This window comes from Tenrec ecaudatus, chromosome 1 (genome assembly GCF_050624435.1).
Source record: "Tenrec ecaudatus isolate mTenEca1 chromosome 1, mTenEca1.hap1, whole genome shotgun sequence".
NCBI classification, from domain to species: Eukaryota; Metazoa; Chordata; class Mammalia; order Afrosoricida; family Tenrecidae; genus Tenrec; species Tenrec ecaudatus.
This window is the reverse complement of record NC_134530.1, coordinates 27,081,426-27,105,952: the sequence shown is the minus strand read 5'-3', so window position 1 is coordinate 27,105,952 and position 24,527 is coordinate 27,081,426. Positions and strand designations below refer to the sequence as shown.

The window sequence follows — 24,527 nt, the reverse complement described above, 5'->3', positions numbered from 1 at the left end:
CCAGGCTCAGGGGTCCCAGTGGTCCCAGAGGCCATAGAGCTCAGTGGGATCCAGAGTTCTACCCACCCTTCCCCCTGTCCCTCCCTTGCCGTGCCTCAGAGCAGGTCAGGGGCCTCTACTGCAGGCTGAGCTGGGGTAGGTTGCTGCTAAGAACAGCACAGGTCAAGTCTGCAGGGCCCGAGCCTCTCTGTCCTGGGTGCAGCGTCTTTGGGCCAGGGGGGCGGTGGCTGTGGTAAGAGGGCACAGGAGGTGGCTTTGGGGGTGGGGACTGGCTTGCTCCCTGGTGGGAGCTCCACGAGGGGCCTGGTTGGGTGTGGGGAGCAGGGCTCAGCGGCCTGTGTCCACAGTGCTGGAGGGGTCCGAGGTGGACCTGGATGGCCAGCTGCCCTTTGTGCGCCCTCTGCCCCACATCGCTGTGCTGCGGGACGAGCTGACACAGCTCTTTGAGGACGAGGAGGACGGGCTGGCGGACGAGGAGGAGGCAGAGGCGCGTGGCGAGCACACACTAGCCGAGAAGTTCGGTGAGGCTCTCATGGAGGCCAGACCCGGGCTCCTCTGGGCCAGGCAACTGCTCCCACAGTGTCCCATTGATTCAGGCCTAGAGGGGCTGAGAATTTGGCTGGCTTGCACAGCATGCGCTGGGCCAGAGTAGCCCTGGGCTCCAGTGCGGGGAGGCACTTCTGAGGTCTGGGGACCTGAACCTGGCTGGGCCCCCTTGTCTTGGAGGCTGGGGCATGCCCTGAGGCCCCGTGTCCGCCCGCCCGCCCACAGTCTGCCTGGATGACTCCTTTGGCCACGACTGTAGCCTGACTTGTGAGGACTGCAGCAATGGGGGGACCTGCCTGCCCGGCCTGGATGGCTGTGACTGCCCCGAGGGCTGGACCGGACTTATCTGCAACCAGAGTGAGGCTGGGCAGTGGGGGGCAGGGGGCATGGCGTACAGGGAGCCCAACCCCACTCACACTCCCTCACTCCTCACCCGCCCTGGGCAGGCTCCACGTCCTGTGCCCCCACATGCGTGCACCCATTCAGTCACACATTCCTTCCTGCGCTCCCTCGTGACTGAGCATTCACATGAGCTCACGCACTCACTCCTGCCGTCTGGTCCCTCTCACTCATTCATGCACTCTCTTGTCCTCCTGCATTCATTCACGTATTCCAAATTGTCACCTTTGACAGGCTGGGGAGTTAGTCCCTCTGCTCTGTGCGAGTTCAGCTTTAAGCCAGCAGCTAAGGCCAGGCACAGGGTGGGGTAGAAGGGGAGTTAGGAGCACAGGGTGATCAGGACACCGGGGTGTCTGAGGGGTGTCCCTGGCAGAATCTTCTCTGGCTCAGGCCATTGCACCCACATCCTGGTGGCTCATAGCTCCCCTGAAACCTGCTCTCCCCCACCCCAATCCAGAGGCTTTTCCACCCTCTGCCCCACCTGCCCAGACCATGCATGGGGTTTGGTGTGAAGGGCAGTCATTTTTTGTAAGCCTCTTCCTGTTTGAGCACGCTGACCATACAGGACCTGTGCAGAGTTGAGCTCTCAGGAAGATGACGCAGTGATTGATTAGCGATGTCTGCCCAGGGCAAGGGCCGGGACGACAGGACACCAGGGCCTCCATCTGTTGCTCTGGGCAGCAGCTTCTGGATGAGGTTTAAGTCTCTCTGCTGCCGGTGACCCTGGTTTTTCATGTCCTCTGTAGCATGTCCTCCAAACACCTTTGGGAAGAACTGCAGCTCCTCCTGCAGCTGTCAGAATGGCGGGACCTGTGACCCCATGACAGGGGCCTGCCGCTGTCCCCCAGGTGTCAGTGGAGTCCACTGTGAGGATGGTGCGTGAGACCCTGGAGCTGGGGTGGCATGGGGAGGGGCCCATTTGCTTGCTGGTTTTCCCGCTCTCTCCCAAGTCTCCTTCCTTCCACACAGAGGGCAAGGCCAGAGGGCTCCTGGGTTTCAGGACAGGAAGGACCCGGGAGATGGAGGGCCCATGATGAAAAGGCGGGACTCTCCCTCCCCTCCTACCCATCACCCACCATCTCTGTGGCTTGGACAGGGGGCCAAGTGGGGTCCCCGTGCCATCTTCCCCCTTGTCTGCCCACCCCCAGGCTGCCCCAAGGGCTTCTATGGTAAGCAGTGTCGAAAGAAGTGCCATTGTGCCAACCGAGGCCGGTGCCACCGTGTCTATGGGGCCTGCCTCTGCGACCCAGGGCTCTACGGCCGCCTGTGCCACCTGGGTGAGTCCCCAGCTTGGAGGGGAGCCCAGGCAGGGGCAGAGGGGGTGGGGTTGGACTGTTGACCACGTTGTGGAGGAGTTTATTCGGCACTCAGAGAGTTGGCCCTGCTAGGATGGGGGAGGGAGAGTGGGGTCCACTCAGACTGCCCTCTTGACCAAGCTGGCCTCCAGGGCATTGTGCTGGGATGCAGCGTGGTCGTAGGGCCGGGGTGAACCCCCAGGCTTGGGCTTGAGGGTCAGGGGTGCTGAGGAGTGAGCAGGGCTGAGTGTGACAAAGCCACTGTGGGAGGTGGAGGGGTGGCAGGTCAGAGAGCCTCAGGGTAGTATCGCTGTGTGTGTTACACGGGGCTCTTGGGGGGATGTGAGATGCACAGGGAGGTGGTGGGACCTGGGGCAGGTCCCTGGACTTCCTGGGGCCTTGTTTGTGTCTAAAGTGAGGACAATCCGCACAGGCCCCCGGGTCCCAGAGAGCACCTGGTAATACATGCACACAGGCTATGTGGACTGGCCAGCTGGTGCTGGGCTTTGGAGATGGACGCATGGGGCCGGGGGCGCTGTGGACGCAGCTGGGAGCTTTCTTTTTCCCTGTGGTGTCTGGCTGCAGCCTGTCCCCCGTGGGCCTTTGGACCGGGCTGCTCTGAGGAGTGCCGCTGTGAGCAGCGGAACACGCAGGCGTGCGACCGCAGGGACGGCAGCTGTGTGTGCAAGCCCGGCTTCCAGGGGGAACGCTGCCAGCACGGTGAGTGGGCGCAGGTGGAGAGGAGGAGGCATCTCAGGGCCACTGACCCCTCCTTTCTGTATCCCGGGGCCCGCTGACCCTCCCTCCACCACTGTATCCCAGAATGCCAGCCTGGGTTCTTTGGCCTGGGGTGCCGGCAGGAATGCACCTGCCCACCAGGTGTGCCCTGTGACCCTGCGAGCGGCGAGTGCCAGAAACAGTGTCCTGCCGGCTATCGGGGCAAGGACTGCGATCAAGGTGAGTGGCTACCTCAGGGGCCCCAGTGATCTGGGGTGGCCAGGGTGCAGGTGGCTGCAGACGTGCTGCAGGGCCAGTCGAGGGGTGGGGGTGGGCAGCACCCTTACCTGCCTGACTCACTGTGCCAGCTAACTAACTGGTCTCTCTGTCCATCTGCACTGAAAGGGACCTCCAGAACAATCACTCACTTATTCACTCCCTCCTACCCTCATTCATTTACTTATTCATGCACTCAGTCATTTATTCCTTCCTCCATTCATACCTTCAGTCACTCATTTACTCACTCATTCACTCCATTCATTCATACTTTCACTTACATTCACTCCCTCCTTCCCTCATTTATTCATTCATACCTTCAGTCACTCATTCACTCCCTCCTTCCCTCATGCATTCATTCATATCTTCGGTCACTCACTCACTCCCTCATTTACTTATTCATTCATTAGTATTTTCATTCATTTACTCATTTGCCTACTTGTTCATTCACTGGCTCCGCTTCCCCCTGTTCCCCTCTTCCCCAGTGAATCCTCACCCCCCAGCACCCTTTGTGTTCCATGTAGGCCTGCAGGAGCTCCACTTGGGCAGTGAGAGCAGGCTGGTGAACGGCTTCCGGGGGTGGCCTGGGTGTGTGGGGGAGGCAGCTGCTCCTGGAGGGGAGTCTGGTGTGGGTGCAAGGCCCTCTCACATGGCTGCCACAGCCTGGGGGTGAGTGATGGGCACAGAGTGATGGGCACAGTTGAGGTTGAGGCCTGGGTCTCCATGCCTCTATGGTGGGAGAGGACCGTGGAGTTCAGCAGCACACAGCCCCAGGGACCCCCAGGGGGACACACCCTCCACTCAACAGCACCCCAAGCCCAGGAGCTGCTCAGCCAGCATGAAGAGGGCCATGGGAGGGAGGGAACCTGGGCTGCCCAAGTCTGACGGGGGGCGAGGGGTGCTGGATGAGTAGGAGGGACAGAGAGGTATCCCAGCTGCAGCTGGACCTCGCCTGTCCCTGTGCCTCTGACGGGTGTGCAAGACCTACGTGTAGTCCGGGGGGGGAGGGGCGGGGAAGGGAGAGGAGTAAGCAAGGCCACGCTGTCAGTGCTGACAGGTACTGGGAAGGCCAGGCCATCTCTGGTTCTGGCTCAGGAACACATACCAAAGTGGATGGGCAGCTGGGGCCTGCAGGGGCAGCCTGGACAGGGGGCTGGTCTCAGCATACCTCCTCCAATGTGGCCAAGCCATGGCACAGGGACACTCCAACTGGCCATCTAGGCTACCCATGCCCATGGGCTGTTGAACCCAGCCACGCACCCACCTACTCCATCTCTGGAGCCCCGCTGGGAGAGCCGATCCCACCTTCTGCTGGCCCAGGTACTGATAACTGAGTGAGCAGAGGCCCAGGATGAGCTACAGGGAGAGGCTCCCACACCGGGTGCCGTGGAACCGGGAGCTCCTCATAACTGCATGAGCAGTCAGGAAACCATCACAGGCTGAACACTGGGCTCCCCAGCGAGTGGGAGTCTCCAGGAGGCCTGGTGACTGTACTTGCCTGGCCCTGGTCTGCACTATGCATACGGTTTAGGTGTGCCCTGTGCCCCTGGGGGGTGGGCTGAGGGCACCTGGACAGGGTATATTTGAAAGGTCAAGCCCCCTATTCCCATCCTTGGACTCTGCCCTGTCATCCTCCTCTTGGGGTGTGGAGCCTGGGGCCCTGCAGCCCCCACTCCATAGGCTGTCATGATGATTTCCTAGACTCAGGGGGCGCTGTTCTGTAGAAGAAGCAGAAGGTGGGAGCAGCTTGGGAACTGGGGCCAGGAGGGAGCCCTCTCCTCCCTGCCCTGGTCTGGGCCTTGAGGGGCAAGGCAGGCATGGGAACCCTTCAGTCTGGACTCCTTACCTCCACAGCATGGGGAGCAGTGTGGGCGGGGCCCTGTGACACATCTCCATCCTGAGATCTTAGCATGGGTCACCCTCCTTGCCCACCCAGCTCACTGCGCTGCCATGGATGGAAGAATGGGGGCCTCCCGGAGAACCTTCCTTTCCTTAGTCTGGAGTGGGCATCGGCCTGTGCCTTTCTTTACCCACCACTCCTCCCTCCCCCCAGGAGAGGGCTGCAGCTCTGAGGACAGGTGGACAGCTCTCTGGGGGTCCTTGTGGGGTGTACGCATATCTCAGGTCTTCCAGCAGGGCAAGAGCTGGGAGGGAGGGGTTTGTGGGGGAGGTGCTTTCCCTAGGTGGGAGGGGAGGCAGACCAGGCCTGTCCTCAGTGCCCCTGCAATCTCTCCAGGGACCTGATGGTCATCCCCAGTAGGGGCAGGATCCCCCTCTGGCTGCTTGTCCTCATTCGTGACCCCACCCCGTCCTGCCTTTCTGTGCCACTGAGATCCAGAAGGAGCCTGCTCTGTGATGATCCTCCTACCTCACTTGGGACCTGCCCTGGACCCTCAGGGGCCTGGTGTGGCGTGTGGGATCTGGGGCCCATGGCAGGGGCACTGAGGCCTGTTCCACATCCACTTGCAGAGTGCCCGGGGGGGACGTTCGGTGAGAACTGCTCCAACCAGTGCTCTTGCGGGGGAGCGCCCTGCGACCAGGTCACGGGGCAGTGCCTGTGCCCACCAGGCAGGAATGGGGACGACTGTGGGGCAGGTGAGTGACAGATGGGCTCCCCGAGTCTTCCTCTCTCTCCCACATGGTGTTAGGGAACCCAACCCCAGTTCCACCCATGTCTGGGGAGCCCCCCCGCCCCTGCCAGCTCTAACACTGAACTGTGCTTAAATTCCACTCAACACCGGCACGGAGTGTGTCCCAGGCTAAGCTTGGGGACCTCTGATCCCAGCCCCAACATTGTTCAAAGAGCCCTTGACCTCGGTCCCAGCAGTGTTTGGGAACCTCTGATTCCAGACCCAGCGTGGGGACCCCTGGTGATGTTGGGTTGCCAACCGCCGGGCAGCAGTCAGAGCCCACCAGAAGAGTGAGGTGCCCCTTCCCTTGAAGAGCGAGTCTCGGAAACCCACAGGGGCAGCTCTGCTCAGTCCTGCAGGGTCGCTGTGGCCGTGGTGAGGTTTGGGTTTGGCTCAGCCCGGAGCCTGCAGACCCGGCCTCCCCCAGCTGCTGTGAGCCCTGCTGAGCCTGTCAGGCTGGGCCTGGTATAGGTCTGCTGGTGTCTGGAGTGGGGAAGTACTGGAGACCTGTTGGCCCTTGGAGGGCAGGCCTGAGTTGGCCAGCAGAGTCTGACCTGTTGGGCACTTGAGCCCCTAGCACACTCTCTGGGGAGGCCCTGGCCCCTGCAGCCTCACCTGGGCCCATTGCTAGTGGTGCTGAGATGCCCGAGTCCCGGTGAGAGCCATGGGCACTGACTGGGTGTGGGGGGTTAGAGTGTCCCGAGGGCCGTTGGGGACTTGGCTGCCAGCAGATCTGCCCCACGTGTGACCACGGTGCCAGATGCGACCCAGAGACAGGAAGCTGCCTGTGCCCACCCGGCTACGTGGGCAGCCGCTGCCAGGATGGTGAGTAGGGCCCTAGGTGTTCCTTGGGCAGGGGCTGGACCAAGGCACTCAGCCCCTCTTCCCTGCAGTATGTCCGGCAGGCTGGTTCGGCCTCAGCTGCCAGGTCAGGTGCTCCTGTGCCAATTCGGGCCACTGCCACCCTGTGACCGGGCAGTGCAGCTGCGCCCCGGGGTGGACGGGCCTTGACTGTCGTAGAGGTATGTGGGACATGGGGTGGGGGTGGGGGGTCCTCCACCTGCAACACATAGGGCCCTCTAGGGTGGGGGTTGCTGGGTCTCTCGGTCCCGCAGACCCTAGTGGGGACTGAGCCTCCACCTGTGACCACCTCCCAGCCGCACTGGCTGTTGGGGCTCCCTCCTAACATGCCCCTCCACTTACTGGGTGCCAAAGGCCCTGCCGGGCCTGCACCAAGTGACTGACTCTATTGCAGCCTGCGACGGGGGGCACTGGGGGCCCGACTGCATGCACCCCTGTAACTGCAGCGCGGGGCAAGGGAGCTGCGAAGCGGCCAGCGGGCACTGCCTGTGTGAGGCCGGCTACACGGGCCCACGCTGCGAACACTGTGAGTTGGGCAAGACCTCAGGCCCCGGCCCCAGGGCCCCGATGTGGGGGCCCTAAGTTTCAGGAGCTCAGGAGAGCCCCACTCTGCCTTCCTAGCCCAGAGAAGAAGCGGGTGGCCTACCATCCCCTGGCCGGGCCCTCAGGTCCCCGCCTCAGGAAAGGACCAACCCACCAACCTGTGTCTGATGTTACCCACGGAAGGGGGGTGGGGTGTTTGTCACAACTATCCCACTGGAGGAGGGACAGAGGGTCTGGCTTACACACTGCGGGCCAGTGGAGGTCAATGGTGGGCATAGCGCTGTCCTCAACTGAGGTCCCTCACCCACAAGGCTGATACCTGGGCTTTAGAGGAGACTAGAGGTTTGACCCTTTCGGAGGGGGTGGGGAGGCGCTCCCATGGGGGAAGGAGGGCTTGGTGGGCCCCAGAGTGGTCCTGGGTGGGGTCTCTTAGAAGCAGTCCTAGACAAGGTTTCTCAACACCAAAAGCATTTATTTGAAACTTGCCTAAACCTACCTTCACACACACACACACACACACACACACACACACACACACACACACACACACGCAGAAGCCCCTTGGGAGCTGGCCCTGCCCCCTGTCCAGGCCCCCTCTGATGGTGGGCTGGCACTGGTACCCAGGGTGTTCCCAGGGCCACTTTGGGCCGGGCTGTGGACAGCAGTGCCAGTGTGAGCATGGCGCAGCCTGCGATCACGTCAGCGGGGCCTGTACCTGCACGGCTGGCTGGAGGGGGGCCTTCTGCGAGCGAGGTGAGTGGGGGCAGTGGGGGCACGCTGGGCCAGCGGGGGGCACCTCGGGCATGCAGCCCCATCATTGCCCTTGCTCCTCCTACAGCCTGCCCGGCTGGCTTCTATGGTGTGGACTGCCTGGGGGCCTGCGACTGTGCCCACGGAGCCCCCTGTGACGCTGTGAGCGGGGTCTGTGTCTGCCCAGCTGGCTGGCATGGCCCCCGCTGTGACCAGGGTGAGTGTGGCCACAAGGTCCAGGCACTACTGGGATGTTGCTCGGGGCAGGGACGGGGTGGGGTGGGGTGGGTGGGGATTGGAAGGTAGGAGGCACCAGGTAGGTGCACCTGCTGGTAACCCCAGCACGGAGCTTCCCCATAGGGGCTGCATTTCAGTGTATCTAGTGTGGGGGCTCCCGGGCCCAGGCGGGAGGTGGCTACAGAGAGGAGCACAGGATTCAGAGACCCAGGTGGCTCTGACCATGCTCCCACCCCTCTCCCCAGCCTGCCCCGCCCACACCTACGGGCTCAACTGCAGCCAGGGCTGTGCCTGCGCCAACGGGGCATCCTGTGACCCGGTGCTCGGGGGATGTCGCTGCACTCCAGGCTGGACGGGGCCCACCTGCCTGCAGGGTGAGCCCGCCCTGGGAGCCCCTAAGACAGCGGTTCTCAACCTCTGGGTCGAGACCCCTGTGGGGATCGCCCGATTCATAACAGTAGCAAAATGACAATGATGAAATAGCAAATGAAAGTAATTTTATGGTTGGCGGGGGGTCACCACAACATGAGGAACTGTATTAAAGGGAAAGTTGGGAGCCACTGCTCTAGGATGTGGAGGATCCCGCCCAGTCCCTCCCTGGACCATGAGGGGTCCCCTGGGTGTAGAGGGCCTGGCTTCCAGCCTGGAATAGCAGGCAGAGTGGGGGTGTGCCTGGCCCCGGGAGGAGGTGAGGGAGTGTCATGGCTGGAGGCCCCTCTTTCAGCACTGTGTCCCTGGGGTTGGGCATTCCCTCGGGGGTGGCCAGCGCCAGAGCTTTGGGCACCGGTGGGCTGATGCTGTGGGGTCCCTCCGCCGCCAGCCTGCCCGTCAGGCCTTTATGGCCAGGACTGCCAGTATCCCTGCATCTGTCGGAACGGAGGCACCTGTGACCCTGTCTCTGGCCACTGCTCCTGCCCCAAGGGCTGGGCCGGCTCGGCCTGTGAGCGGGGTGAGTACTCTGGGCACAGAGGGGTCCCCTGAGGGTCTGTGGGAGCCAAGTCTGTACCCCAATCTGCCCTGGTCTAGGATGCTCCCTGGCCTGGACAGTGTCCCGGGTGGGGCCGGGACCTGTGGGATGACCAGCCCTGTAACCTGTCCCTTTGGATATAGGAGCCCCGGGGGCACTCACCTGCTTCCTTCACCCCTCAGAGTGTCGCCCTGGGCACACGGAGGACGGCTGCATGCAACCCTGTGACTGTCTCCATGGGGGGCTCTGTGACCCTCACACGGGCGCCTGCCGCTGCCCGGCCGGCTGGGCCGGGGACAAGTGCCAAAGCCGTGAGTGGGGGCGAGGCCAGTGACCTGATGGGGGTGGGGTGCACGTCTGCAGGCCAGCCCTTCCTTCAGGGGAGGGTTGAGGAATCCCGGGGTGCCAGCAGAGCAGTTCCCATTTCAGCTCCGTCCCATGTCCTGCAGCCTGTGCCCAGGGTACCTTCGGACCCAGCTGTCAGGAGCGATGTGTCTGCCGGCGAGGCGCCTCCTGTCACCATGTCACTGGCACCTGCCTCTGCCCCCCAGGATGGAGGGGTGGGAGGTGTGAGAGCGGTGAGCACTGGGCTGCCTGATCACCAGCACCCAGGGTTGTGTGGTCCTCCAAGCAGGGCTGGTTCCAGGCATGCTCCGACGTCAGGACGGAGGGGTGAGGTCCCCGCACTGAGGGCCAGCTCCTGGGGTGGTCCCCGGGCCCCCCAACCCTGTCTCCTGGAAGCCCCCCATCCCTGCTTTCCCTGCAGCCTGCCCACCTGGCTGGTTTGGAGAGGCCTGTGGCCAGCGCTGCCACTGCCCGCAGGGCACCTCCTGCCACCACGTCACCGGGAAGTGTGGCTGTCCCCCTGGCTTCATGGGGCCTGGCTGTGAGCAGGGTAGGTGAGCCTGGTGGGCAGGGCCATGAGAGCCTCTGAGCTGCACCCCGGAGAGGATGTGAGACTGGGCTGTGGCCAGAACCGATGCCCCTTCCACCTGCCCCCAGACTGCCCACCTGGAACTTTTGGAAAGGACTGTGCCCAGGGATGCCAATGTCCCAGCGAGAACCAGTCCTGTCTCCCTGCCACGGGGGCCTGTGTGTGTGCTGCGGGGTACCATGGCAGTGGCTGCCAGCAGCGTGAGTGCCTGTCATGCCCCCCACACCCGTGGGGCCCTCTTGAGGGCGCGTTTCCCTGTGGGGGGCGGTGTCTTGCTGAGCTGCTTTGCCGCTAGGCTGCCTCGTGGGGTGGGGGGCAGGCTGTTGTTGGAGGAGTTGGGGCTGGTGTCACCTCCCCGGCCACTGGGGGCAGTGCCCACTCTGGCCCTGGCACAGCTGGCTCTCTCCGCAGGCTGCCCCCCCAGGCGGTTTGGGCCAGGCTGTGAGCAGCAGTGTGTGTGCCACAACGGGGGTTCCTGTGACCCGGCCACGGGGGCCTGCCGCTGCCCCCCTGGCTTCCTGGGGGCCGACTGCAGCCTCAGTGAGTGGCTGAGATTAGGTTGGGGACTGGCGGTGGTGGGGGTGGGGGCAGAGGGTAGGGGTCATGGGATGGGGGCGGGCAGGTAGGAGTGGGTACACTCCATGTACCTCTGCTAGTCTGGGAGCACATGACCCAAGGTGGACCACCCCTTGACTGTGCCCCTCTGGCTGAGGCCCGGCCAGCTCTGCCCTTGCATTGGCCACCGGCAACATGCTGGGAAAGGGCCCTATCCCGAGTTTCGGGGGGGGTGTCCTTGGAGCACGCAGCAGGACAGGACAGGGTAGTTCCGTGGAGCTGTGGGGGGAGGGGAGGGAGGGAGTGTGGTGGCTGGCAGCGTCTGTCTGGGGTGGTTGTCCCCACCTCCTCCCACCCACTCAGGGGAGGGCAGGAGACAGCTGTGCATGGTGTCCTCACCTGTCACCCTCGACAGCCTGCCCACAGGGCCACTGGGGCCCCAGCTGTGTCCACGCGTGTGAGTGTGGAGAGGGCACGGCCTGTGACCCCATGACTGGTGCCTGCACCTGCCCCCCAGGGAGAACTGGCACCCACTGTGAGCACAGTAAGTTCCTGAGATGGTTGAGGGCAGGGGGCCCTATTCTGCTCAAGGTCAACCCAGCCCATCCCTCTGTCCCCCAGGTGGCCCTGGGTGGACGCGTGGCTGAGGGCAGGCTGCTGCTCTCTCTGAGGACTCAGCCCAGCTCCTGGCTGAGGTCTCGCTGGAGCAGCTCTGCTGGGTCTGCATGTGGGGGCCAGGCCTGGGGGCTTGCTGAGAGAGGCCCAGGGCTCAGGCTGCAGTGGAGGAAGGGGGCCTGGCCACTGTCCTCACAGCCATGCCCATAGGTCTGTACCCTCACCCTATCAGACCTGGGTGCACTGCCACCCTCTAATGGTACCCCACGCCTTAGCCCTCGGGAGCCTGTCCACTGCCTCCTCCAGCACTGGCTCCAGCCATCTCAGGGTCTGGCCCTCCTCACCCCCAGGAAAGGACCCACCTCTTCCAACTTCCCCATCTACTGATGGCACGCTGGTCTTCCCTTGTGTCCCTGGGCCGGGATGCACACATGCCAGGCTTCAGGGAGCCCGTGCATGGCATGTTGAAACCTCTTCCAGAAAGCCTTCCCTGATGGCCAGCCAGCCAGGCCAGGCGCTCACACCCCCTAGGGTCAGAGCCTCTGCAGGAGTGAGGACCTGTCTACTTTGCCCTGGTCTGCAGCGGGATGGGGGTCTCCCCATAGCACATGTGTCGGGCATGTGGATGGGGGGCACAGGGAACCCTTGAGTGATTTTGGGGATTATGGGTGTGTTTTGGTCCCAACCGAACTCCAAGAACGCCTCCTTCATCCACAGGCTGCCCTCATGGCCAGTTTGGCTCAGGCTGTGAGGGCGTGTGCGCCTGCAGAAATGGGGGGCAGTGCCACGCCATCAATGGCAGCTGCACCTGCGGCCTGGGCTGGACAGGCCTGCACTGTGAACAGGGTGAGTGGCCGGCTGAGGGGCCGGGTCTGCGTCCAGGCTAGGAGAAGCCTCCGTTCCAGGGGGTGACCCTGGACTCCCACAGTGTGGGCTGAGATCCAGGGTCACTTGAACTGACCGCAGTGTGGAGGGACCGGACCTCGAACCCTTTTCTTCACCCGCCCGCCCTCTCCCCAGCCTGCCCACCTGGGCGTTACGGGGCCGCCTGCCACCTGGAGTGTACCTGTCGCAATGACGCGGCCTGCGAGCCTGCCACGGGAACCTGCCACTGCCGCCCCGGCTTCTACGGCCCGGCCTGTGAGCACCGTGAGTACGGGCCAGGAGCCCCTCCCTGTGGGGGGTCCTGCATCTACCTCAGCCATGACAATGACAGGTCGCTGAGTCGGTCCTCTTGGGACTTCATGAGAGCAGGCCCAAGGCTGAGCGAGGGCCCCTGGCCTGGGGCCTGGGTCTGCTGGGTCCACTCTCCTCCACCCCTCCTACCCAGAGCCTCCTGGGTAAAGGTGGGGCAGCTGGGGTGGGGTAGGGGTGGGGCTGCTTCTCATGGGTGGCTTTACTCCCTGTGGGTAAACTGAGGCTGGAGCAAGGCTGAGGAGGTGCTCCCCTCATCGCGTTCTGACCCGGGTCTCCCCTCAGCCTGTCCTCCTGGCTTCTACGGGGCTGGCTGCCGGGGGACCTGCCAATGTCAGCATGGAGCCCCCTGCCACCCCACTACTGGGCTGTGCCTCTGCCCTGCTGGCTTCCAGGGCCAGTCCTGTCAGCTAGGTGAGCTCAGTGCCCTGCCCCGAACATGCCCTCTCTCACCTCTCCTCCCCTACCCCAGGCACCCCCTTTCTCCCCACCTTCCCCACCTTGCCCAATCCAGCCAGGAAGGGAGTGGTGGAACCAGCCCGCTGTCTCTCACAGGGTGCAAGCCTGGCTTCTTTGGACATGGCTGCCGGCAGAAGTGCGCCTGTGAGGGAGGGGCGCCCTGTGACCTGGCCACTGGCCTCTGCCTTTGCCCCCCGGGGCGCACGGGAGCCACATGTGACCTTGGTGAGTCTGGGGTCCATGTAGGGAAGGCCCTGCGGTGGCTCCATCAGGGTGAGAGTCTATAGTGCTGGATGAGCTACCTACCCGGGCTCTCTGCAGCCCCCACCCAGCCCAGTGGGTTGTGGGGCAGCACTCAGGTTGTCAGGGTCAGTCATAGATTGTTGCCAGGTGTTGGCCAAAGTCAGACCTGACCACCCAGAGATGGCCTGGCCTAGGGGGCCTCTCCCAGCATGGGGACCTCAGTCGGTCTGTCATTGGAAGAAGGCTCCTGGTCAGCCCACCCATGTAGGTTGACCCCAAGGGTAGAACTGACCCTGGCTCCTGGGGTCCTGCACAGGAGTTGCTGGGCTGGTAGCTGTGGATACAGCGAGCTGGGGGCTGGGCTGGAGTGGGGGGGAGGGGCTGTACTGCTCAGGGTCCTGGGAAGTACAAGCCCCACACAAACCTGGACCTCAGAGCCGCCTTCCCCCTCCCACAGCTTGCAGACCGGGGCGCTTTGGGCCTGGCTGTGCCCTGCACTGTGATTGTGGGGGCGGGGCCGACTGTGACCCCATCAGCGGGCAGTGCCACTGTGTGGATGGCTACATGGGGCCCAGGTGCCAGGACGGTGAGTGGGGTTGTGGTGGGAGGGAGGAAGGGAAGCGCTTTACCCTAGCTCAGCTCTGACCCTCCTCCACCCCCAGACCCATAGCCATCCCTGCTGGTATGCCCTGCGGGAAGGGCTTCTGCGGGCAAGACTGCGCCTGGCAGGACAGACATGCGCAATAGTGCGTGTGAGCCTGCGCCGTGTGTGCACTCCAGGCAACTGTGTGCGAGCGTGCATGTGTGAGCCAGTGTCGTGTGCACTAGCGCACGGGTGCAAATGCACCTGTGTATATGTCCCACCCATTGCTGCCAGCCCATCCGACTCATGCCGATCCTGTCGGACAGTAAAACTGCCCTTTGGGGCTGCCCAGCCGTGGCTCTCTCCTGCGGAGGGGTTGGTGGGTTCAAACTGCTGACCTTTCAGTTAGCAGCCCCAGGTGTAATCCAGGGTGTCACCAGGTCGTGTGTGTGTGTGTGTGTGTGTACACGTACGTGTACGCACTCACGTGCCCGCAGTGTACCCGGGTCCTTCGGAAAAGCCTTGAACATTGAAGGCAAGAGAATGGAAGTGTCCGGGAGCCTCCCAAGCCCGTTTGTACGCTAGCGGCAATGGCAACCCCCTCGCCTCGTGGGGAACCACCCGAAGCCCGAGTTCCCCGCTCCATCAGGCTAGCGCCACCCGGGCCCCTCTGGTGCCCAGCACTGTGTGCATCTTTCCGAGCCTCTCCAAGGCAGGGCAGCCATGTCCCTGCTGCTAAGAGTTGTGGAAGTGGATCAGAAGGACCCTCACGATCAATCCTCTGCTTGACGCTGCTGGCTGCTTAGGGACTTAATGCTGACCATGGTGTCACCTAGTGGCCAAGTCTGGTACTGCAGCGATGCCACCCAGGGGATCTCCAGAGATTGGAGCGGGAGGCCTTGGGCTAGGTGGCCCCTTGAGTCCAGTGCCCTCCTCTCCCTGTGAGGCTGAAGAGCCTGGCAGGGGCTGCCTCAGCGCTGGGTGGGTCCAGGTTCCTCCCTTCTCCCCACAGCTGCCTACTGCTTTCCCAGCCTGTCCCCAAACCCAGCCTCCCAACGGTCTCTGGCTGCCCTGGCAAGTCAGGGAGGGTCCCCACTGGGTGGGGTTAGGTCTTGTTGGCCCTTATGCTAGTCGCCCAAGGGTGGGGCTTCCTGCCATCTGCCATCTGTCTCCCTGCAGGTGGGCCGTCCCAGCCCCTGGAGAACCTGTCTCCAGTCTTGAGCCCAGGTACGGGGGGCAGGGGGGGGGAAGGGGGAGGAGAGAATGCCTGCATGGATGGGTGAGGCTGGTAGGAGCAAGGCCCAAGGGGATGTTTAACCATCATCTGGGCCCTGCCACTGGGCTGCTGACCCGTTAACGCCTGCAGATTGAACCCACCAGCTGCCCAAAGGGTCCGCCCTAGCCTGTCCTGTGGGTCTCCATGAGCCAGTGCGGACTCGAAGGCACTGAGTTTGGTTGGGGGCCCCATGCACCAGTGGTGGGCACACATTGCCCCCAGACCTCAGTGGTGAGGGCGGGGCCAACCAGCGCTGGGAAGGAGGGGAGGTCAGTACCTCCCTCCCCCCCAACGGCTGACACAGCCTCTCCCTTGGACCCAGCAGCAGCCACACGCCTGGCCGTCCATAGCCCAGGATCCAGGCACAGCGATCGAGTAGTTCCAAGCAGCACTGGCCGAGGCCCCGCCCCTCCACATCTGACCAAGGGGCTCAGGGGCTCTGGTGAAAGCTGAGGGGCTCCAGGGACCCTGGACTCTGGCCCCACCCTTGGGGGCACGTGAACCTTCTCTCCGGAGGACTGTCGACAGATGCAGTGCCTGCTCCGAGGAGAGGAGGAAGGCCTGCATGGCCCGGCCTGGGTCCGGCAAGTGGATTGGCCCAGGTGCCCAGCACGTGGGAGCTGAGGAAGCCTGGCTCCGTCCCTGCCTGCCTGGCCCCAGCTGGGCCAGGATTGAGGGCAGCTAAGGGAGCAGGTGCGGCCCTGCCTTCAGAGCAGGAGCAGCTGGTGCTAGGCTCGAGACTGCCACAGCTCAGCCCACCCTGTATTTATGTCAAGGTATTTATGGGCAGTGTTACCTGCCCTCCACGCTCCCTGCAAGGCTACCCAGCCCCTGGCCCAGGACTTGGGACTGCAGGGCCCGGGGGTCTCCAGGTGACAGGCGTGGCCGTAATGTGAGACCCACCATGCGAGAAGGGCAACAGCATCCTTCGGGCCTGTGTCTTTGCTGATGACAGGGCCAAGTCAGAGTTCAGGCCCTGCCCCTCCAGGGTGTGGGGTACACAGTAAAGCTGAAACTATGGCCAGTTTCTGGTCCTGTGTAGGAAACCATGTGTGTGTGTGGGGGGGGTGTTCCTGGGGAGGTGGGTGGAGTGAAACTCACAGTGAGCCGTCCCAAGACACCCTGTGTAAGTCCCCAGGCCAAAGGGGTGGGCCAGGCTGAGGGCTGGGCTGGTGGGAGCGCAGCCTGGGCGGGAGATGGTTTCTGCTGAGCAGGCCTACCCACCTGGACCCCATCAGAGTGGGGAGCCATGGAGAGGGGAGGACAGGCCACTTCTGGAAACATGGTGCTCCTGGCCTGAGGCACGTGTCGCCTGGGCAGAGGGTGCTTGGTGTCCAGAGCAGGGGCTGGAGAGACTGTCCAGGGGGTGGCTCTCTGGTGGTTACCCTGGGGGCTCTGCCCTGAGCCTCCCCCACTGCTCACCTCAGGGTGTCACCTTATGGTCTGGGCTGTGGCCTGCTCTCCTGCTCCCATAGCTCCTATGTAGGTAGCGAATACTCATCACATCTCAGGGGAAACCAGGAGGGCACTGCCAGACTCAGGAGCCCTGGTGCCCCCATTAAAGTGCCCAGCTGATTACCTACCACAAGGTCACTGGTTCTAGCAAGCTGTTTTTACCTGCACATGAGGCGGGAAAAGACCATGGCTTGGGGGCAGGTGCACCTTAGTTATAAAAGTGACAACTTGGACACAAGAATAATGGAGGCCTTTGAATCTTGGTGTTGGTGAAGAATAATGAGGGGACCGTAGACTGCCAGAAGAATTTCCATATTCTTTGCCAACACTGAGATACAAACGCCTCGATTCTTCTTCGTCTGGGGATAAAGATGTCACCTTGGTGACCGAGGTGCGTCAGACCCAAGCCATTCTGGAAAGTTGGCAAAGAATATTGAAATGACCAGGGACTTTCAGGAGAACCTGGAGCCCTTGTGGTGCAGTGGTTATGCACTGGATTGCTAACCCCAAGATGAGCGGTTGAAACCATCAGCCACTGTGCAGGAGACAGACAGGGCTTTCTACTCCTGTAAAGAGCTAAGTCTCGGTTACCCACAGTGGTGGTTCTACCCTGTCCTATTGGGTTGCTATGAGTCAGCATCGAATTGGTGGCAGTGAGCATGAATGAATGCCCAACGTATGGACATATGTTTCCAGCAGGATGCCCCTTAGAAGCAAGGATGGCCAGACTTTGTCTTGCTTACTTTGGACATGCTGTCCAGAGGCGACTGGCAAAGGGCACCGTGTTTGAGTAAGCAGAAGAAGAAGAGGAGGCAGCCCCTCAGCGAGATGGACTGACACAGTGGCTGCAACAGTGTTCTCAGAGAGACCTCCTCCTGTGAGGATGGCGCCCTGGGACGCAGGATCCGTACGCTTGAGGGCCAAGGTGACGGCGCCTGAGGATGAGGAACATGCTTTATCACTGAACGCATAACACCGGAGCCCTCCCTAAGGAAACCGACGGAAGGACCCAGCACAGTCAGACCTGAAAACAAGCATGACCCAAAGCTCCTCCTTCAGTCCCTGGAGAGGTGCATCATCCTTGGGACAGTGGAGGGCCAGTGCAGGAGAGGACAGCCCTCCGGGAGATGGACGGACACCATGCTGCAAGCACGGGCTCAGGCACAGAAACCAATGTGAGGGTGGCACTAGACTGGCAGTGTTCCTTCTGTAGTTCTCTTCGGGTCACAGCCTATCTGCCTCTGATGTAGGGTGTTGGCATGGTAATATGGAGCTAGACAAGCAGCCAGCCCAAGAACCAGCTGTGAAGACCGAATGTGGAAAAGACCCAGATTGAAGGAAGGCCATGATGAGTGGGTTGAATGGATTTTTTTCCAGCTCAGGACACCCTTACGTAGCAGCCGGAAGGCAAAGAGATGAGAAAATACAGGAAGAGCTAATAGACCATGGATGACACGGGCCAATGCCCATCTATGCTGGTGCTGTTAGCAGCTGCCTGCCGAGCCAGTCCCCAGCTGAAGGCAGCCCCGTGCGCCACATCCACGGGGTTTTCATGGGCTGAGTTTGGGAAGTAGATCACCAGGACTTTCTTTGTGTTCCATCTTAGGCTGGTCGCTTTGCCGAAACGCGTGTTGCTTTTAGGTGCCATCGCGTCCCAACTCACAGCGACCCTGTGTACAAAACACTGCCTGGCCACGTGCCATCCTTGCAAATGTGTCGAGTCCATTGATGCACCCGCAGTGTCCATCTCCTGGAGGATCTTCCCCCTTTGCCTGGACCTTCGACTTCACCAAGCATGTGTGTGCTTGCCCAGGGACTGGTTCCTGCTGGTAACACGTCCCAAGTACCTAAGGTGAAGTCTTACCCTCCTCACTCTGAGGAGTACTCTGGCATACCTCTTCCAAGAGAGATGAGCTTGTTCTCCCAGCCATCCACGGCATTTTCAATATTCTTAGTCAGCAGTACAATCCAAATGCATCTATTCTTCTGCAGTCTTCTTTACTTGTTGTCCAACTTTTGCAATCACACGAGGCAACTGAAGATGCCCTGGCTTGGGGCAGGTGTGTGTTTGTCCTTAGAGTGACGTCTTTGCTTTTTAGCACACGGGAGAAGTCTCGTGCAGCTGGTTTACCGAAATGCAACCCACCATTGTATTCCTTGGCATCATAGCAATGGGCAAGCCTCTGCTGGCAGACGGATGTGTGGGGACTGTGCACGACATGCATTGGCTGGGACTCCTGATGGTAGTCTCCTGCAAGAACTCTGCCACTGAGCTGCTGCTGCCTCCTTATCTTCTAAGGCAGAAACCAAACGAGCCAATTCCAACTCATAGGGCTGATTAGAAGCGCCTCATCGGACTTTCCAGAGCAGACTGCCACATCTTTCTGCTGCCACAAAGCAGGTAGGTTCAAACATTTTGGGTGAGTAGCCAAATGTTTAACTTCTGTGTCATCAGAGCTGGTAGGAGCCCAGGACAAATAGAAAGAAAAACAAACAGACATGGAGTAATAATGGCCAAGGAGCTATCAGAGTGTAAGTGGGTGTTTGCAGGAAGAGTTCCAAGAAATAGCCACAGTCTAAAGAGACATTTAAAGTCACCACGTCCCAGAGCACAAGAGAAACGGGAGTTACAGCGGAAGCACCAAAAGCAAGAGAAGAGCTGTGTTCTATTTGCAACGGGCAGACGGAAGAGAAGGCGAGCCTTGGATTTTATACCGAGCTGAACGATCTCGGAAGGACTAAGTCAGATAAAGGTGAAGGGGCCCTGGTAGCGTAGTGGCCATGTGCTGGGCTGCGGTCTGCATGGTCGGTGGTTCGAAACCACCAGCAGCTCTGTGGGAGAAAGACTGGACTTTCTACTCCCACCAACCGTGACAGTGTTGGAAACCCACAGGAGTCCACATTGACTCCATGGCAGTGAGTTTTTGAGTTTTGGGGCCCACTATACAAAAATGACCTCTGGGATCATCTTAGAGGGGGTTCTTCAGCAAGAAGGGTGGAACTCCAGCAGGGGCGATGGGGTGCTCGGTGGCCACATCACTCGCATCCCACAGCGAGTTTGAAATATGACTGTTGATCTGCCACTGAAACTCAAGATAAGTTTACCAGGGAGGACTGTGCCAAGCAGAGGATGTGCTGAGTCACTTTGCCTGTTGGGCGAGAAAGACGGAGGCCTTGATAAGTCACAGAAAGTGGTCAGGAAAATCAACGTAAGTGCAGCTCTCCATGGAATAGCCGTATCCATCACAAAGCAAGTGATTTGTGAATGCGCTAGCCTAGAGGCCTATAAGGCCAGCCCACCCGGTGTGCTGCTGAATAAAGGCCTGGCAATTGGCTTCTCTGAAGACGACCGCTTCCTCTGTCATGCATGGGGCCAGAATCACGAGTCAGGGTCACAGATTTGATTTTCTTTTAACAACTGCAAGAATACGGAGAGGAGATTTAACTTTTAAGCCATCTTGAGAAAATTTGCTCGATACAGTGAAATGTAGAAAGAAGGAGAAATACGGCGTAATAAAAACTGGGTCAGCAGGTACTAATGTCATAGTAATTAAATGTGTATGCAAAAGGCTTGACTCAAAGGGCCTTAGCCCCCGTGGCCAGGAGGAAGACGGAGCTGTGTACTCCCACTAAAGAGTTACAGTCTCAGAAACCCACAGGGGCAGTTCCACCCTGTCCTACAGGGCTGTTAGCAATGTGTTGATGCCAGTAAGTTTCCTAGTGGGTTTTTGTTGTTGTATTTGTGATATAATGGTTACACATTGTGCTGCTAACTGCAAGATCAGCAGTTTGAAACTACCAGCCGCTCCTCAGGGGAAAGACGAGGCTTCCTACTCCTGTAGAGTAACAGCCTTGGGAACTCTCAGGGGCCGCTCTATCCTGCCTTATAGGGTCACTGTGAGTCAGAATCAACTCTATGGCAGTGAGCTTGGTTCTTGGAGACTGCGTTGCAAATAATTCATCAGCATGTTGGCTATAAGAGACACTTGAATGGGTAGAAATATAAATAAATCCAAAGAAAGACATGGTAGGAGACTGTACATCACTAGGTCGAAACCATGATACGTTGCTGTACATAAATATGTCTGCACCCAACAACAGCCTCACAAATGCATGAAGCAATGCAGCACATAACAGAAATAACTGAGGACCACTGGGAATTTCAACATGCCTTTTACATAAATGAATGTTACTCAGGCATGTGACCATGATTGAATAAGCTTTAACAGAGACACTGTATCTCTATATAAACTGCATACTCAGCAAATGGAGAAGAGACACTTGTTAGCATCTTGGAGCAATGGACGAAATCCTAATTTGCTTCTTGAAAGACTAGCAAGAGAGACAACACATTATTAGCAAGACTGATGGGAAAGGTGGAAGACAAAACCCCCCACAAATAGAGGTGACAGTATAAATAAAGAGTATAATGAACAACTGTATGCAGCTGAATTACGGCTTGTCCAGCTCCGGGGCCCTCGGGATACATTTGGAAACCTAGGAACATGGACGAATGCATGGAAAATTAGGAAATGCTGAGATGGGAGTCCTGGTGGCGTAATGGTTACACATTGGGCTGCGAACCTCAAGGTCAGCAGTTCAAAACCAAGACTTTCTACTCCCCTAAAGAGCGAGTCTTGGAAGCCCACAGGGCAGTGCTTCCCTGTCCCACCATGTCGCTCCGAGCCAGCGCTGACTTTGTGGCTGTGAGTTAAAAAGACTGAGATGGATAAGTTTTTAAAACTCCAAGCTACCGAAGCGCGCCCCGTGGTCCCGTGGATCTGTGTCTTGCTTCAACAGTGTTTGAACGGAACAGACCCAGGGACTCCCTGCCTCCAACCTTCCGCCACGCTTGTTTCCTTTCCGGAAGTAACTTGGGGACCATCTTCTCGGCCAGCCACTCCTCTGGGGACCAGCGAACACTTTTATTTGGTGTGTGGTGGCCTCCCAACCGACGCATCCTGAGCTCTCAGATCCGTCAGAATTATTCCGCCGATGCAGAGGCCAGTGTCTGCCGTCGGGTCAATCTGCATCCATGGGCTTCTTACACTTTGCTCTCTCTGGGCTGCTTTTTCAACTGTGACGATGTGGCCTTGGAAGGCGGGGGGCACTTCTTCCTCGAGCTGGTGGAGAAGCGCGAGGGGGCCTGAACGTCTCTGGAAGCTGCAAAACCAGCGCAGCGGCCGCACCCTCTTCCAGGATGTGCAGAAGCCATCTCAAGATGAGTGGGGTCGAACCTGAATTCCATGGAAGCTGCACTGGCCCTGGAGAAGACCCTCAACCAGGCCCTTCTGGACCTGCATGCGTGGGGTCTACTCACACTGACCCCCATCTCTGTGACTTCCTGGAGAACCACTTCCTGGATGAGGAGGTGAAACTCCTCAAGAAGATGGGCGACCCCCTGGCCCACCTCCGCAGGCTGGCCAACCCCCAGGCCGGGCAGGGCGAGGATCTCTTCCAGAGGCTCACCCTCAAACCTGACCAGGAACCTGCAGCACCGAGCCACCTGTGAGGGACCCTCTGCCTGAAACTGCCCCCACTCCCTCCCTCGCCAGCCACAGTGCCACCGCCCTGGAGCCCATCCCCCAAGCCAGGGACCAAATGAAAACAATAAAGCTTCCTTTTGCAGCAAAAACCTGTCAATACAACTAGTGATCAAAGACCTCTTCTACTCACCCCCCCCCACCTCCCGGGGTCGTGGGTGTGCCCATAGGTGGTTTTACCTGATTCCCAGCCAGCCCTTCTCCTGTCTACTCGGAGCCGGGTCACTCGCTTTACGACCATGGAGTTCATTCTGACCCAGACCCGACAGGACAGGGTGGCAGAACTGCCCCCGTGGGTCTGAGACTGTCACTCTTGACCATGAGTATAAAGTCTCATTTTCTCCCCATGGAGCGGATGGTGGTTTTGAACTGCAGACTTTGCAGTTAGCAGCCCTCTTGTCACCACTACCCCACCAGGGCTCCCCTGAGCTGCGCTAGAAACTACCTAGAGGGATGGCAGGGCAACTCACTGAGGCCACTGCGGTCTGGGTTCTGACCCTGGGGCAGGACAGTACCAGAATGCGCACAACCATGCTCTAGAAGATGAGCTGTTTAAACACACATAGGAAGCAGTAGTTGGTCAAATGCGGATGACCGAAATACCAGGACCGTTTGTACATCCGAAAACACGTCAGCACCTTCAGAGGAGGAGAGAAATCTGAGGTCTTGCTACAGGTGGGGAAGGTGTTCATTAGAACTCAATGCCTGCTGGACAACTGGGGGCTGAAAGGATATCTGGACAGTGGTGAGAGGCTAGGCATCTACTACAAACATCCCGTTGAAGGAGAAACTAATGACCCAGGTCCCTGTTTAAATGATACCATCTCAGCCATGCTGTCCCTGCCCACTCATTAAGTATCATGCTGTGGTGCTTTGCCCTACCCTGTGTTATTTTTTCTGCTTGGCCCTAGAATTAGCTCCTCCATCTCTTGGCTGGATTGGCCTTCCCCATGAGGGCACCAAGTCCGGACAGCGGGGCCTTCTCTCATTTCACTCTGGGACCTGGGCTCTTAGGAAGAGACTGGTTCCAGCAGTGAGTGGATTCCCCTTCAAGACCCGGAGTGGAGGCCATGGGAGCTCCCTGGTAGAAACCTCGTCTTCCATGCAGTGAACCTGGGTCCGATTCCCAGTCAGTGCTCGGACATAGCCACCACCCACCCACTCACCCGTCAGTGGAGACTTCAGTGTTGGTATGACACCAGCCAGGTTCCAGTGCAACTCTAGACAGGGAGAGAACAGGAAGAAAGTCCTGGAGATCTGTTTTGGAAAAATTAACCTGAAGGACCACAGTTGTCCAATCCATGAGCAGCCACGGGGGTGACGTGTCACTGGCTAGTGTTTAGTTGTGCCTGGGGTTGCCATCGGCGACTAAATGACAGCGGACATTAAGACTCAGAAGACGTCTTTTCATAACCCCTGTGCAGTAGAGTTCCAATGGCCCTGCCCATCCTGTAGTAAGCAAATGATTGATCAGAGGTCACAATAATTGGCGTGTGACCTCCCTCCCGGGGGGATGGACAGCAGAAAAGTGGGTGAAGGAGACAGTGGTCGGTTTAAGACATGACAAAATAAAGACTGAATGATCAAGGGGACATGGGAGAGGGAGGGAAAAAATGAACTGATATCAACGACTCAAGTAGAAAGAATGTTTTGAAAAAGATGACAACATATGAACAGATGTATTTGACACAATGGATATATATATATGGATTGTGATAAGAGTTGTAAGAGCCCCCAATAAAATTAAAAAAAAAAAAGAGGCACAGATCTTCTAGGGCAAAGAGGCAAATGTATGCTAGTTGGCAAGAGGGATGATCTGTTCTCTCCAGAAAACCCCAGAGGGCTACAGCTGGCTACAACGTAGACGAATTCAGCAAGGTTCATAGAGGCTAACCTGCTTGAGTCAATAGCTGCTCCGCACCAGAAGTCACCAGCCAGACGGCAGAGCACGTCCGATACGGCAAGCAGACCTGCAGAGTATCTTGGGAGTCTACCTGGCAGAAAAAGGCAGGAGGCCTTTCACGGAGCTGAAAAAGGCCCGGACCAGTGGGACCAGACGAGCGTTCAACCAGAACACCCAGCCACTGCCGGCCCCCCGGCCACCATCCAGATCCGAGTCGAACTGCTTTATGGAAGCCAACTGCCACCTCTTCCCCCTGCGGAGCGTCTGGTGTGTCCCCAGGGCTCCATTGAGCAGTGCGTGTGAGGCCATTTCACATAGTGCAGCTGTCCTCTGCCACTCACTGCTGAGCCAGTGACTCCAGGCCCCTGTGGGGTTCCGAGACTGTTGATTCTTTACGGGAGGAGAAAGCCTTGTCTTTCTCCCTCGGAGCAGCTCATGGTCGTGAACTTGTGTTTAGCAGCCAAGTGTGTAAGCACTACGCCACCAGGGCGCCTCCAGGCGGGCGATGTGGGGACAGGCCTGTCTGCAGGATGCAGAAGCTCGCTA

The 24,527-nt window shown here is 59.6% G+C and overlaps 1 protein-coding gene across 3 annotated transcripts in view; it reads left to right on the top strand.

Moving 5' to 3' along the window:
* MEGF6 (multiple EGF like domains 6) overlaps positions 1-16,126 on the top strand; it is a 45,181-nt gene extending 29,055 nt beyond the window's left edge. The window contains exons 9-35 of one of the 3 annotated variants that reach the window (XM_075550319.1): positions 348-521; positions 772-903; positions 1,692-1,820; positions 2,094-2,222; positions 2,826-2,960; positions 3,063-3,197; positions 5,703-5,828; positions 6,557-6,688; positions 6,757-6,885; positions 7,119-7,250; positions 7,892-8,020; positions 8,106-8,234; positions 8,500-8,628; positions 9,075-9,203; positions 9,404-9,532; positions 9,671-9,799; positions 9,988-10,116; positions 10,224-10,355; positions 10,567-10,695; positions 11,126-11,254; positions 12,043-12,171; positions 12,346-12,474; positions 12,805-12,933; positions 13,075-13,203; positions 13,679-13,807; positions 14,984-15,031; positions 15,406-16,126. In XM_075550319.1, coding sequence (XP_075406434.1) covers positions 348-521; positions 772-903; positions 1,692-1,820; positions 2,094-2,222; positions 2,826-2,960; positions 3,063-3,197; positions 5,703-5,828; positions 6,557-6,688; positions 6,757-6,885; positions 7,119-7,250; positions 7,892-8,020; positions 8,106-8,234; positions 8,500-8,628; positions 9,075-9,203; positions 9,404-9,532; positions 9,671-9,799; positions 9,988-10,116; positions 10,224-10,355; positions 10,567-10,695; positions 11,126-11,254; positions 12,043-12,171; positions 12,346-12,474; positions 12,805-12,933; positions 13,075-13,203; positions 13,679-13,807; positions 14,984-15,031; positions 15,406-15,533 — 3,467 coding nt within the window. In that variant the 3' untranslated portion in view covers positions 15,534-16,126. Of the gene's footprint in view, positions 1-347; positions 522-771; positions 904-1,691; positions 1,821-2,093; positions 2,223-2,825; positions 2,961-3,062; positions 3,198-5,702; positions 5,829-6,556; positions 6,689-6,756; positions 6,886-7,118; positions 7,251-7,891; positions 8,021-8,105; positions 8,235-8,499; positions 8,629-9,074; positions 9,204-9,403; positions 9,533-9,670; positions 9,800-9,987; positions 10,117-10,223; positions 10,356-10,566; positions 10,696-11,125; positions 11,255-12,042; positions 12,172-12,345; positions 12,475-12,804; positions 12,934-13,074; positions 13,204-13,678; positions 13,808-14,983; positions 15,032-15,402 lie in introns of all 3 variants that reach the window. The other 2 variants (XM_075550314.1, XM_075550323.1) reach the window with 2 other exon arrangements.
* The last annotated feature ends 8,401 nt before the right edge of the window (positions 16,127-24,527 follow it).